Raw genomic sequence first — 14,728 nt, 5'->3', positions numbered from 1 at the left:
TGAGCTCAAAATTAATTATTAAATATTTGCAGCCTGAATAAAGATTCTATGAGTCAATAACAACTCAAATATTACCATCCATGATTAAAAAGAGCAGTAACTGAGATTTAAGAAAAAAATTGGCTTTGAAGAAATGAAGCATATTGAGATCACAGAAACAGAATGATCATTTATCAAAATGCAGCATCCTTACATAAAGCAGCTGATATTTTTAAAACTTTAATTAGAACCAAATAGCAGTTTAGCCTCAAGTGTTCTTCCCAGGGGTTACTGCATTGAGATTGAGCCAATGTTTCCCATTAAGAACCTTTACAAAAATTCCAGCCTAACATCGTAGCATTTTATAATTTATTTCTTAAGTTTATTTTTGTGCTCATCAAGGTGAGAGAAGTCAATACTGAAGACCAGAACGTTTCCACTTTTTGTTTCCAGTGCCTGCATCAAAAACCCAATGTATAGTAAATCTCCCTTTATTCTGCCCCAACAATGTGCTTTCATGCTTAACTTCACAACACCAGTGTGAATATTTTTCATTTCCTCTGGGCCTTACTGAGTGACATTCCCAACCAGTGGATAATTTGTGTGGTGGACTTAGGCCCACAAATAACTTGGTTGGGAATGTTCAAGCTCAATTAAATTAGGCAAGAGACTTTCATGTTGTCAATGTGGTGTGGATTCAAACGTAGGATTCAGGAGGTGAAAATACAATTTATCACTCAATTCCATACAGCGTACCACTATTAATTCTAATAGCTAAATGAATGGAAGCCATATTAAAAGTGAAGCTATGCTTTGTGTTAAAAACATTACTACCTCCCCATATTTATTATTCCAGTTTGATGGCTTCAATTCAACTGACAATGAAGGTATGGCAGAGTTTGAACCAATATCTGATGTAATTAGTATCCAACATTTAATTGAGACAATATAAATTTAATAAAATTCAATTTTCACCAGTGATCTTATTCAATGATAGTAGACAGCCATCATTCCAAGACAGCTTTCTTTCAAATTTTGAAGATGAACAGATGCTTTCCAAAATTACAAAAAGCTAAGAAATGTGGGTGGATGCCCTTGGAATTCCTTAAAATCATGAATGAAAGGAAATTTTACAAAGTCAGAATTCAAGTAAGATATAATTACCAAACAAGTATTTGTAAATCTGAAATTCAAACTGAAATGATTACTAACAGTTGCCAAAATTCCTTCCTTTTTTAAAGACGATTCAAGTTACAGTGGTCGCATCAATATTGTTCTGAAAACACAGCTCATTTTCAGAGCAGTATACTGGAGTACTGCAATGCATCTAACCTATGCCATGTCTAACCTGACAGTACTTCATACTGTCACAAGAGGCTAAACTGATCCATTCCCTCATTTCCTACTTCAGAAGCACATGTCTTCTAAACTAGATACGAGTGCAACTTGACCTTAATGGGGAAAACTATGAAGGAATTTTGAACAGGCCTCAGGGGTCATTTCACTTGCCACATGTCTAACTGTTGCAGATTTTGTCAGGAGAAAGCCAAGAAACAACAGTTTAGAGCAGATACAAGATGTGAAAAAATTTTCATAACAAGTCAAACTGCCACATGACTGTTCAACTGCAACTACAGGACCTTTATGGTGAATGCTATGAGGCCTTATGCCCTCTAGAGTACACATCCAATAGACTGTAAATGACTACCATCAGACTCACTCTTGAACTCTGCGGTCTTTTCAAAAAAATATTCCATTAACGGAGTTGTTGAGGCAATCTTCAAAAAATGTCAGGGTACAATTTACTGGACAGGAGGATAGGAAGAACTTGCATTTTTCTAGCACCTTTCATGCCTGCAGGATATCTTACGGAATTATTTTTTTAAGTGTAGTCAATGTTTTATAGGCAAATACGGCAATCAATTTGCACACAGCAATGTCCAACAAACAGCAAATGAAATAAATGGTTAATTGTTTTGACAATGATAGTTGAGGGATGAATGTTGGCCAGGACACTGGGACAAATCCCTGCCCTGCAAATCGTGCCATGGAATCTTTCATGGCCACTTCAACATACAGATGGGGTGGGTACTTCTTGCATGCAATTTACCATAGATCATATTAAGTACATGCAATCTACAGGAAGCCAGGCATCCAAGGTTGCTAGGGACTGATAGATTAGGCTGCATTTCTTTTAATGAGTAAAGAATGCCAAGGTAAATGCTTTTTCTCCATTTCTGCTGGCAATTAAGCTGCTATGAGCCTTTGTGCCAGTTGTTCTTAATTATTTATTTTTCATCCCCTTAGGACCATTACTGGCATCAGTGGGTTTCCTAATGTGATTCAACCCAACTGATGTGTTTGGGAGAAAAAGGAGGTCCTACCGTGGAGTACCAGTCAGGTCAGGCAAGACTGCACAAGAGGTACTGGAAGCCCTCCTGCTGGTACCTGCTCACCCACATCTGCAGACAGAGGTAACATTACCTCACTTTGGTAGATATACCACTGCGGAGATTCCTCTCCCTAAAAAACATTGTGACAGCAGACGCCGATGGCATCACTAAGATACAAGAATGCTCAATTAGTTGTTATGGCAGATGGTTCTTAAGAAGCAATCACAGTACACAGTCCAATCCTCCCTGGATACAGGTGTGGTGCTGGAGGGCAGCTAAGGTTGTACTGTTGTTTAAAAAAGGAGGGAGGGATAGACAGAGTAATCACAGACCAGTCAATCTAACCTCAGTAGTGGGCAAATTACTGGAATCAATTCTGAGGGACAGGATAAACAGTCTCTTAGAAAGGCACAGAGTAATCAAGGACAGTCAGCATAGATTTGTTAAGGGAAGGTTGTGTCTGACTAACTTCATTGAATTTTTTGAGGGTCAATGAGTTTGATGTAGTCTACATGAATTTTAGCAAGGCTTTTGACAAGGTGCCACATGGAAGACTAGTCAAAAAAGTACAAGCACATGGGATCCAAGGAAAAGTTTCAAGTTGGATCCAAAATTGGCTCAGTGGCAGGAAGCACAGGGTAATGGTCGACAGGTGTTTTTGTGACTGGAAGGCTGTTTCCAGTGGGCTTCCGCAGGGTTCAGTACTAGGTCCCTTGCTTTTTGTGGTTATATATTAATGATTTGGACTTAAATGTAGGGGCCATGATTAAGAAGTTTGCAGATGATACAAAAATTGGCCATGTGGTTGATAGTGAGGAGGAAAGCTGTAAACTGCAGGAAGATATCAATGGACCAGTCAAGTGGGCAGAAGAGTGGCAAATGAAATTCAATCTAGAGAAGTGTTAGGTAATGCATTTGGGGAGGGCAAACAAGGCAAGGGAGTACACAATAAATGGGAGGCTACTGAGAGGTGTAGAGGAAGTGAGGGACCTTGGAGTACATGTCCACAGATTCCTGAAGCTAGCAGGACAGGTAGATAAGGTGGTTAAGAAGGCAAACGGAATACATTCCTTTATTAGCTGAGGCACAGAATATAAGACCAGGGAGGTTATGCTAGAACTGTATAAAGCTCTAGTTAGGCCACAGCTTGAGTACAGCGTACAGTTCTGGTCACCACATTACAGGAAGGATGTAATTGCACTAGAGAGGGTACAGAGGAGATTTACAAGGATGTTGCCAGGACTGGAGAATTTTAGCTATGAGGAAAGATTGGATAGGCTGGGGTTGTTTTCTTTGGAAAAGAGGAGACTGAGGGGTGATTTAATTGAGATGTACAAAATTATGAGGGGCATAGATAGAGTGGATAGGAAGGACCTATTTCCCTTAGCAGAGAGGGACAGCCAGGGGGCATAGATTTAATGTGATTGGTAGAAGGATTAGAGGGGAGCTGAGGAAAATCTTTTTCACCCAGAGGGTGATGGGGGTCTGGAACTCACTGCCTGAAAGGGTGGTAGAGGCAGAAACCCCAATCACATTTAAAAAGTACCTGGATATGCACCTGAAGTGCCATAACCTACAAGGCTACTGGCCAAGTGCTGGAAAGTGGGATTAGGCTGAGTGGCTCATTTTCGGCCGGCGCAGACACAATGGGCCGAATGGCCTCCTTCTATGCCTGAACTTTCTATGATTCTATGATTGTGTTTCCTGTGGTACTACATGATAGAAGGCATGCCAGGATAATCATCAGCCAGCAAAGCCTGATTGGCACACCTGCCAATATGCTAAAATCCGTATTTACAGGCACTGTTGCGTCCACATGGCAATGGCTGTGGGGAAATATCTGCTCAGGGTCCAGGTCAGCAATTATGCAGATGCAGAGCTTTGCCACCTGCTACAAGGCTTCTTACAGCTACTATATGACAATAACAGTCACCTGTGGCCTCAAATTTGGCTGCACCTCCTTGCATGCCTGTTACAATATTGGCCTATGGGGATGGAACCATGGAGTAGCACAGAAGACAATCCTCCTTTCAACCACCTCATGCAGCTCCACCTTGACTTCAGCAGCCGTCTAAGAGCTGAGGTGCTGGACTGCTCCAATACTGCAGACATATGCCTACAACGTGGGCTTACTTTTGCCTGCCACTTCTTCTGCCCCTTTAGCCTTGGCAAAGGCTGCTAATATAGTGACATTTAAAGCAGTAAGAAGGCTTCTGATTTTGTATTCCTTATTATGTCACTCACTGTGATTGGTCCCATCATTTTAAATTTCACATACAATTTTTCATTCCCACCACCATGTACTCCCTAGATCTATCCAAATCTGAACTTTGACCTATGAATAATCATACAAATGAATCTATGCTAAAAAGTTGAATGCCATAGACTTTCCTGTTCTCACATGATTTGAAACAGTCTTTAACCACCTTATGTCTGATGCTTCTCCAGATATTGGCACTTCATGGAGAAGTTACATTTCTTTAGTCTGTTAATGGCCTCCTTTTTTATATATATTATTCGTTCTCAATATGTAGACTTAATTGTCCTAAGAGAACAGGATGGTGAGCCTTCTTTAGCACCAAGAATCAATCATGTAGTATGGATGAGTGTCACATAGGCTTGACTGGGTATTAGTCACAGTATTGTTAAACAATCCAATGGTCATTAAATGGTCATTTTTTTTTCTTGTAATTTGTCCTAGCCCACAAATGACAAGATTTATTGAATTCAACTTGCAATGGTAGGATTTGCACTCACGACATTTGGATTGTTATTGCAGTACTCAACCACAGCACTACTGTATCCTGGTTTTCCCCAAGTTGCGTTGGATTCATGTTGAGTATAAATGGGATTTCTTGTGAGTCATTATGAATCTCAAGGACTCCAATCAGACTAAGATTTGCTGATCCATTTATTTCTGCTGAATATATCCCTACCGGACAGCCCTCTAAGTACAGATAAATATGCAGACATCCTTGCTGCTAGAAAAACTGAATGCTAAAATCAGGCTAAATTGCATTATTTTGTATTAGTAAGTTCATCTGTCGGTATTGAACCAGAGGTACTTTCAATGGCTTTCCATAATCAAGATGTGGAAGTTAAATCCTTTATGGTCGTACTTCCTGGGACTTAAGATATATAGCTCAAGTGATACAGCACAGGATTTTATTTATCTTTTTCACCAGCACTGCCCATTATGCTGATGGCTTGAGTGTTTCCCACCAAAATCCACAGATTCTCTGTCAATTTCTGACTCTTCCTATTTATTTTTGTACTCCCACTGTTTGCTTCCCTTCTCCAACTTCATGACTTCACATTTTTCTGCATTAAAGGAAATCTCCCACTTTCTTGCCCAATCTCTCATCCTGTCCTGATCCCTCTGCAACTGGTTTCTTGTTCCCTATTTACAATCCATCACAACTTGGTATTAACAACAAATTTGGATAACTTTGTTTCCTTCCATTCCTCCAAATAATTAACATATTCCCAAGAACAATGGACCCAGAACTCATTCCTTGTGGTAAACGCCAGTCACCTTTGTTCAAGTTGATGCTGCCCTTAACAGCTATCCTTTGTGATCTGTTATTCAACCAGTTAGTTATCCATTTGAAAAGCTTTCTTGCTATTCTGTGCTTTTCTACTTTGTAAAATAATTCCCTGCAACACACAGCATATTCTTTCTGTACAATAATAATGGAAAAGGTTGAAATATCATTTATTTTAATGAGACCTATACATCTATCCATTGTAACAGCTGGGGCAGAGAATGTGATTTAGTCCATTACTCAGTTTTACCAAATGAGGTTTTTGTCATGGTAATCACCAAGCTAAAATAAGCTGATCCAAGTTTCCTCCCTAACTAATTTACATTCAGCTGACAGGTGTTGCCTAGCAAAATAGATACGCTTTTGCACTAGTGAAGCGGATTTCAAAACTGAATATGCAACTACTAGAGATAGTGAAAGCACAGTGCATAATGATTTAACTGTAACTGAAAATTAACAATGAAACATACTTTTGTACTAATTACAAGCATAACCACACATTTAGAGAGGCTGGAGTTTCTACAATTCAATATGGTTTATTAAAAGTACTACATACACCACTAATGACAGTTTAAAAAACATTTGCAACTTACTTTATTGCAAGTTTAAAAGCACATTACTAAACAAACCTACATTTTGATTTCATACTCAATAAATGACAACTGTAAAACTAAAATTAACCTTTGAGGCAACAGCCATAATACTCTGTGCACTATGGAGTCTTGTTTATTCTCAGGGTTATGAATTCAAATGCAATTTTGAGCTTTGGTATCAGGAAATTTGCATTCAGTGCTTCATAGAGAACTCTCATCTCAAATACATATGCATTTTATTGAGGCAGTTCCTTTAAACCCTACATTTGAACAAACCTAAAATAAGACTGGAACTATACTACAAATGGCGGCAAGTTACATCTTTTTTCACACAGTAAACTATATTTTTTTGATTTAATCACAACTTTTAAAATTGAAATTCTTTGAAAACACGAGCACCACATAAAACTCCAAGAACCTTAGCAAAATTAATATATTCCTAAATATTCAAGCTTATTTACAATAACCAGAATTTTATGTAGCACTGAGGACACCTGCATCACCTCAGCTATTTTTGAAGAGGTTAGTGAATAAAGCTAAACTGGAGTTCCTCCTTACATTCCAGTGTTAAATCATTGACATGTTTATTGGATGATGAACTTAAGATGTCCTTTGGAATGTTTATGGAAAACAGCAGGCTGCCCTTAGATGTTCTAGACTGGGGTGCATTGACAAGCAGTGCTACTTTGTAAGCCAATAATTTGATAGTCGATAGAAGAAAAAGTGATGCTAACAACAAAACCTCAAATGCGACATGCAGCCGTTGATGGTCCCCATGAGCAGATATTAAACTCTAGCAAATCAATAAAATAACCCTTCATATGTTTTTTTTCCAGAAAAGCCTAGAGATGAACGACCCTTTTTTATATACTACAAAAAAAAAGTTATAGGAGGTTATGTGGTAAAGGGGACAATATTTTGTTGTAGGACGATGAGGGCAAGAATTAATTTATATTTTATAAATTTCGAATGATCACCACAAATACATACTTTCTAAACTGTTACAAGAGTGGGTGCTTTTCAATGCAATAAGGTGCTTTCAAACCTTTTTATTCAATTTAATACAATACTGGTAACAACAAAAATAAGCAATAAGAAAAATCAATGATTTAAAATATTAACCAATATTTCTACAAAATTTGAGTCAGTAATACTTTTGGGATTTTAGCTACCGTAACATGCATGTTACTGCTGTCACAGCAAAATACTAGCAAAGTTGGGGAAAAAAAGTTAAAGTTTTAATTATTTTGTACACTAATCAACAACTGTGACAACTGTTGAGGAAGCACAATGTAAACACACCCATTATATGCAATGGTGAAGACAACTTGTTCCACTATGGTTAATAAATATAAAGAAAAATAAAATACAATGGCATTTCTGTATGAAATCATACAAAAACAAAAAGGATTCATTTACAAATATGTTCTATTTAATTTAAAGTCTTCAAATATGGTTTTCAAAGCAGCTGTGAACTTCCAATCAGCAACTATTTTCTACCGTGGTTTGCTATACATTTTTTCAACATACAAAAGTAATAATTAAAAATAAAACTTATCTGCTAACTTAAAGGAGCAGCACGTCCTGGGCCAGGGTTGGTTAGAGGCAGAATAGCTAGTTTTTATTATTCTACTGCTAACAATCTGCCAAGTGCACCTATATACATGAAAACAATAAATGGAAAATCATAAGTCTTTTTACTCAGCACCAGCACTGTCGATTTGGTTGGGAAGAGGACACTGCAGCTGCACATACCTACCCAGCTGCAGTATGGAAGAATGGTCATTCTTCCTTGGGGAAGTGCAGAGGCTGGATTGAGGATATGCTTTAATAATCATACAATATTAACTTATAAAAAAACTGACACCCATAAGAGGGAGGAGGGCATGTAATAATTTAATGTTTAAAAAAAAACAAAGCGTACTGCTCCTTTAACAGGTTCATTTTTTAAAAATTACAATCCTGTGCTGGAAAATTAGAATGCACAGAACAAAAGCCATGTAACATGGCAGTGCAGTGAGTAGTTCCCTGCAAAAACCTATAGTTACATGCTTCAAGTCCCAATGCAATCAGACATTCAAATCTACCAACCACATGTGTAATGTACTTAATCAGATTTCTGAAAGGATAATGCAATGCTTTGTGGCAAAGTACTCAGGAGCAGAAATGGCTGATATGGTCAGTCTCGTCTTGCACAATGATAGTTACTCCTGGCAGCTGTGCATGCAGCACCAGTGCTGTCTGAACTACATAAAAGTTGCTTGCAGCTCATTCCCCCAAAGATAACTTGATGCTGAGGCAGACTTAAAGTGCAACAGCCAGGAATAATTCTCAGAGTACTTGACGCTATTATGAGAGATTGGGATACATTTTAACTTTCACCGACATGCACAAAACTGGTGGTAGCAGATCAGGCTCCAGTTATACACCCCGCTGAATTTTTCTTTCCATTGAATTCAGCTGATCCTCAACGGACAGTTTTCAACCCAATGGTGAAAGTTAAAATTTATCCCATCATGTCTAAAATCTTGCTTTAAAGAGCACCTCAACATCAGACTGGCTACCTGCTATGAAGGACCATCAACCTCAAATGCTTTGACAAATCATTCCAGCTCTTTTAATACTAAAGATGTTCTTTATGGACACAGTTCTCAAGGTACAAGTAAACCTAAACTACAGGAAATTGCAAAAAAGGGGCAGGGGGCAGGGAGAGATACAATTGTAACTAAAAATTTATTGTAAAATATAAATTATACTCATTACCTGAAATTCACCCTAAGTGACCAATGAATGAGATTGCTGCCCTTTTTTAAAAAAATGAACTGAAACAAAAACAATGTCATTCTGTCACAAGTTTCTGTTTACAGAAAAATAAATTCACCTTCAAGTATACAAAAAAAGAAAAACTGAGGCTAAGTTTTCAAAATAAATGAACAAAGCTTCTAGGACAATAATCACCCAGCGTGAAATTTGAGTGACCAACTATATTTTTGGGAAGTTTTAATGTCTTGATCACATCATACCACAATATTATGTATTGCAATACGAATATGGCATCTGGTGACTTCATGTTGTTGGGTTTCCATTCAACTACAGTTCAATTTTACCCAATTTTTATTATGTTTGAACTGGAAAAGTATAATTTAAAACAATCTGTCACACTATGAAGTGACAGTAAAGAAAGTCATGTTCACTATTGTAGTCATATCTCACAGAGACTAATGACGGGCCCTATTCTGATTGCTATGAATCAATGCAAAGTCTCTATTCCTTCACAAACTCATATACACAATTGGACTGTCACATTAAAGTGTGCACTTAAGGTAGAGTCCAGTTCAAATATAATTTAATGGAAGCTCCAGTACATACCACACAGAGTTTACAGATGGGTCATTGCTGTTTACATGCAGAGAGTTTCCGAATTTTGTTGCTACTGGTGGAGGCTTTGCGGGATGGATTGGAAGAAGAGCTTGACCTCCGTTCATTTTTGACCTTGCTGTTAAACTGTCCTGCCTCTGTGCCATTCATGCACTTTGTTTTGTGGCTGCCTTTGCTCCTGTTTTGGCCGTTTTGCTCAATTTCTTCTTCAGGCACCTGCACCTGTCCTGTGGAAATAATAGATTTTTTTTTTGAGAACTGAGAAGCAATTCCAAGTGGCTTTTTTTTTCTGTGAGCAGAAAATATCTGCCTCATTAAAAAAAAATCACCAATAAAAGGATCATCCCATAGGCACAGCATTTTGGGACTGAAGGAGCTCAAAAGGACCAACCACAACAAAGCCATTCTTTGAAGTATCCACGATCCTAGTAAGCAGCACAGATGGGTGGGCGTTTGAAAGCCTACTGAACTAGGCAAAATACTAGAGTTACCTGCCAACTGCCTAGGCACTTTTAAAAAAAAAAGTGCCATCAAAGTGTGCATCTACAAAAAAGGAGATCCGACAATTCTATGTTTAAAGGAGTATATTCTAATTAGAGTGCGTCTCTCTAAAGTTGTTAATTATCCAACTACATTTACAATTATACTGGTTATCAGCACCTCAACAACGCCAGGGACCTTTTCTAAAGAAGCATTTGTACACTTGCATGAAGTAACTGTTAAACAATACACATTCTCACTTAGAACGTTTTGAGAAGTTACTTTCCTTCACACATTTGTCTTTATAAGAAGTAAACACCCCACTGTCAACTCAAGCCATCAAGCTAAAACTAATAGACAGATTTATTTACACTTAAGATAATATGCAGAACCTATAAGACACGGCAAGAGACTGAGGAGTAGATTTTCAACTCGGGCCCGGTGATAAAACTGGCATTGTAGATCAGCAGCCCGTTATAGAAACTGCATAATATTAATTGCTATTGAAATCAATGGAAATGAAAATCAGGCGGTTTCTATAACAGACAGCTAATCCAGAATGCCAATTTTACACCCAGGCCACAAATGGAAAATCTACCATTTAAAGTCCATAAGGCACAATAATACCCCTTTCTAAAACAGATTTCTTACACAGCGTGATAATCTGCAAGACTTTTAGATTTAGGACATTTTTGTAGTTATATATGGGTGAGATGATTCCAAGTCAATCTCATGAAGTTCCGATTTCACAAATCAACTGAAGATATTGAAAAAAGTATAACAGCCCTGGGGACAGAGCTGTCAATCAACCAACCAAGATGAAAGGCACAATGGATTGCAATAATGCACAGAATTTTTTATTTTTATTTGCTCTCAGGATGTGGATTTTGGGAAGGCCACACCAATTTTTACCATCCCTAGTGGCCCTGAGAAGGCAATGGGCCTTCTTAAACCGCTGCACTCCTTGTAGTGATGCTGCTCCCATGGGTTATTCACACACAGTCTATTTACATGGTTAACATTTTGAAGAAACTGCCCGCGTCAGCAACCATTCTTCCACCTAATTAATTTTAAAGGCAGGCACCAGAACTAACAATCAAGCTAAGTGGTTCTCAAATATATGGATGGATCTGGTCAGTTTCGTATTTTGGCCACAACATAACAGACAAAGATACAGCTAGCAGAAACCATCTTTAAATTGTATTTATCTTATCTAAGGTTGCATTAAAAAAAACAGAAATCTTTGTACTTGTCACAGCATATGTGAAGACCAGCTTTGTGATGATAAATGCGCGTGATTTGTTTTTCAGTAGTTCAGGATAGTTGTCATCATTAATCACATTACAGGCAATTTTAACCCTCCCCACCTGGAATAAACTGAGCGGGTGGGCAGTTAAAATCGACTGGGTGACTTACCAGCTGATGTCCCGCATGGAACCAATTTTGTTGTCTTCAATTTTAACCTGCTCTGCGCAGGCGGCAAGGGCACCTACCTGAAGCCAGCGGGGTCCTTCTTTAAATATGCAGATGGGGGTCTGATTATGTAATTGGGCCCCGACTGCAATTTTAACACTGGCCTGAGCATGAAAACCATTGTGGCTTTACCGCCAGGTGAAAATAGCAGGAAGAGGATCCAGGAGAAGAGGAGGCCATTTATGGTAAGTTTTTGTTAAAATCTTTTCTTGTACCTTTCACGAGACCCTTTCAGAACCCTCTCCTCGCGACTTACCAGAGGGCTGCGAGGATCCCTTTGCTGCTGGCCTCCTGCTGCCATTTCCCACCCGTTTCAATGGGGAAGGGGTGGCACTTATCCGCCACCCTCCCTCCCCCACCCAGCCGAATCCCACTCCAGGTTAAAATTGGGGCTTTTATTTTGGCCAGAAACAAATACACAACAGTAATATTCAAGGCATACATATTTTAATTAATCAATGAAAGCTACTGCAGAAAGTGACTAGTGATTTCAGTAGGCTACAACCTTCCCATACTGATGATAACCTTCAACTGTCTTTTAAAAAAAAGTATGACTCATTTTTTCTGGTGAAAAATGCAATTTTAATATTTACTTCAGGGAAATGAAGTGCAAATCCTAATATGCACATGGGCGAATGTTGTTAGTTCATCAAAAGCAAAACCACTGGAGTTTGTGATGACACATTTTTTAGTCACTAAGCTGCTCTCCCAGCAAGTTACTTGCTTTTTTCCCAAATCAGTAATTGGTGCAATACCATATGGGACTAGAAAATTACTGAACTTAACAGCACTCTTAAAAATGAGCTACTGAACAACACTAAGCTTCATTATTTCCCACACCCCACTTACCCCAAGTATTTCAATGCAGCACAAAATCACCTGAAAATCATCAGCAAATAGTAACTAAAATAATTAATTTCCTTGTTCAAATTCAATTTGAATTATAGAAAACTTAATGAACACTACTGTAATTAGTTTTAAGTGCTGAGACTGCATATAAAATTCCATATTGTCCACACAATGGTGAAGAGATAATTTATACTGCAAGATATTATAGCCCTAGTTGGGAGCCGCTAAACACCCATGAAGTATTTATGGTGCATAAACAGTGTTCAAATTGTATAATGATTAATAGATCATTTCCAGTATCAATGACCTTTTGGCCATGCAATGCCATATAGAGGGCCTTTGTTGGGAAAATAGCTATATCCTAGGCCTGAAATTTAATAACTACTGCAATCTTCAAAATAATAATAATGTTGAATTTACTGTGAGAAAACCCATACAAGTTTTTTTTTAAATGCTGTAGTCAAGATATAGCAAATTATTGGCTTTGCCCTTATCTGCATCCTTTAGTTTGTCTATATTTATTATTGCTTCAACCAAAAGATCTTGCTACGCTATGTTTTTTTAAAATACATGAATGCGCACTGTGATAGCTAATGACAGTACCACAGCAAAAAACTTGGTTCTGGCTTCTGGACCGGACTTTTGAAAACTGCTGGCATCTAATAGAAATATTACAAAATTATCAAGTAGCATCTCAACTAAATTTTAATTCATTTTTTTAAAAAAAGGTATACATTGTAATTTTGCTAATGTGAGTCTTTTTGAAAGTATAGATTGAAAATGTAATGAGCCCCGTTGTTCCTATGTATAAGGAAACTGCATAGCTATGTTCAAGCCATCCAGCTTCATCTCAAATTTCTTAATCTGCATGGTTAATAATTTACCCTCTTAACTATTTTTCAATCAACTCAAGGGTTCAATAAGGTTTTGCTCCTTCTCCACATCAGTAACTTCCTCCATTCATCATCCAACCTATCCATTCTCTGATTATTCCACTTTATATTCATCAACTTCCTTCAGATTGCATGTCTTCAGGGCACAATCTTCATTTCTCTCATAGTACAATGTTTGAATCATTAAGACTGGATTTCCTATATGTACTTCCATAGGGCAATGAAAATCTTGCTTTTCTTTTCTTCAAAAACAAATTTCTTAATGAATTTCACAAGTTTATTCAGTAGCTACCATCTCTTACCTTTGATAGCAGATGATGAACTATACATGGAGCTAACAACCTATGGTTTACTATCTCCTATGATGTCAAATAGAACTGCCATTACCTTGTTCACTGCTAATGTCAGCCCTTTACCGTCAATGCATACGTGAAAAGATGGCTAGCATTCTTCTGAAAATTATTTTTCATGTTGAATAAATCTATACATTAAAAACCCTATGTATGGTAACACTTCTAGTCCACAAGCGTTACTTTCTGCAACATTTCTTATGTTATCATTTGCAATGGAATCTGCCTATGCAAACATTTTATAATGGGAAAACCCTATATAAACATTTGGCTATCACACTTGATGATCAGCCAATTGAATCACTCAATGCTTTCTGAAAAAATTTCATCCACCATTCCCCCCCACTCAATAACTGACATTTCTATATCCAAAATATAGATCAGAGTTTTTTCTCATATTCTCTTTTTGCAACTCTTACTACTTTCTTTGTACCCCTTCACTGATCTTTATATCTCTCCTAGTCCACGGGATCTCCACTATTCTTTGCATGTGTGTAAGCTCGCTCTTTTAATTTTATACTTTCCCTCACCTCTTTTAGAACCATAGAAAAGAGCCATTCGGCCCATCGTGTCCACGCCGGCTTGAAGAAGAACCAGGTGCCCATTCTAATCCCACCTTCCAGCACCCGGTCTATAGCCCTGCAGCTTACAGCATTTTAGGTGCAGGTCCAGGAACTTATTAAAAGAGTTGAGGGTCCTTGCCTCTACCACCAATTCGGGCAGCGAATTCCATACACCCACCACCCTCTGGGTAAAAAAGTTTTTCCTCATGTCCCCTCTAATCCTTCCGCCAAT

At 38.0% G+C, this 14,728-nt stretch overlaps 1 protein-coding gene across 3 annotated transcripts in view; it reads right to left on the bottom strand.

Moving 5' to 3' along the window:
* Positions 1–14,728, bottom strand: part of stk11 (serine/threonine kinase 11) — a 115,410-nt gene that overhangs the window by 27,512 nt on the left and 73,170 nt on the right. Inside the window, exon 9 of one of the 3 annotated variants that reach the window (XM_067968342.1) lies at positions 9,880–10,115. The exons of 1 other annotated variant lie outside the window; for it this stretch is intronic. In XM_067968342.1, coding sequence (XP_067824443.1) covers positions 9,901–10,115 — 215 coding nt within the window. In that variant the 3' untranslated portion in view covers positions 9,880–9,900. Of the gene's footprint in view, positions 1–6,432; positions 10,116–14,728 lie in introns of those variants that run through there. One more of the 3 variants, XM_067968343.1, reaches the window with a different exon arrangement.

Source organism: Heptranchias perlo, chromosome 29, assembly GCF_035084215.1.
Source record: "Heptranchias perlo isolate sHepPer1 chromosome 29, sHepPer1.hap1, whole genome shotgun sequence".
Classification (NCBI taxonomy): Eukaryota; Metazoa; Chordata; class Chondrichthyes; order Hexanchiformes; family Hexanchidae; genus Heptranchias; species Heptranchias perlo.
Note: the sequence above shows the minus strand (reverse complement) of the source record. Positions and strands in the feature narration are given on the sequence as shown.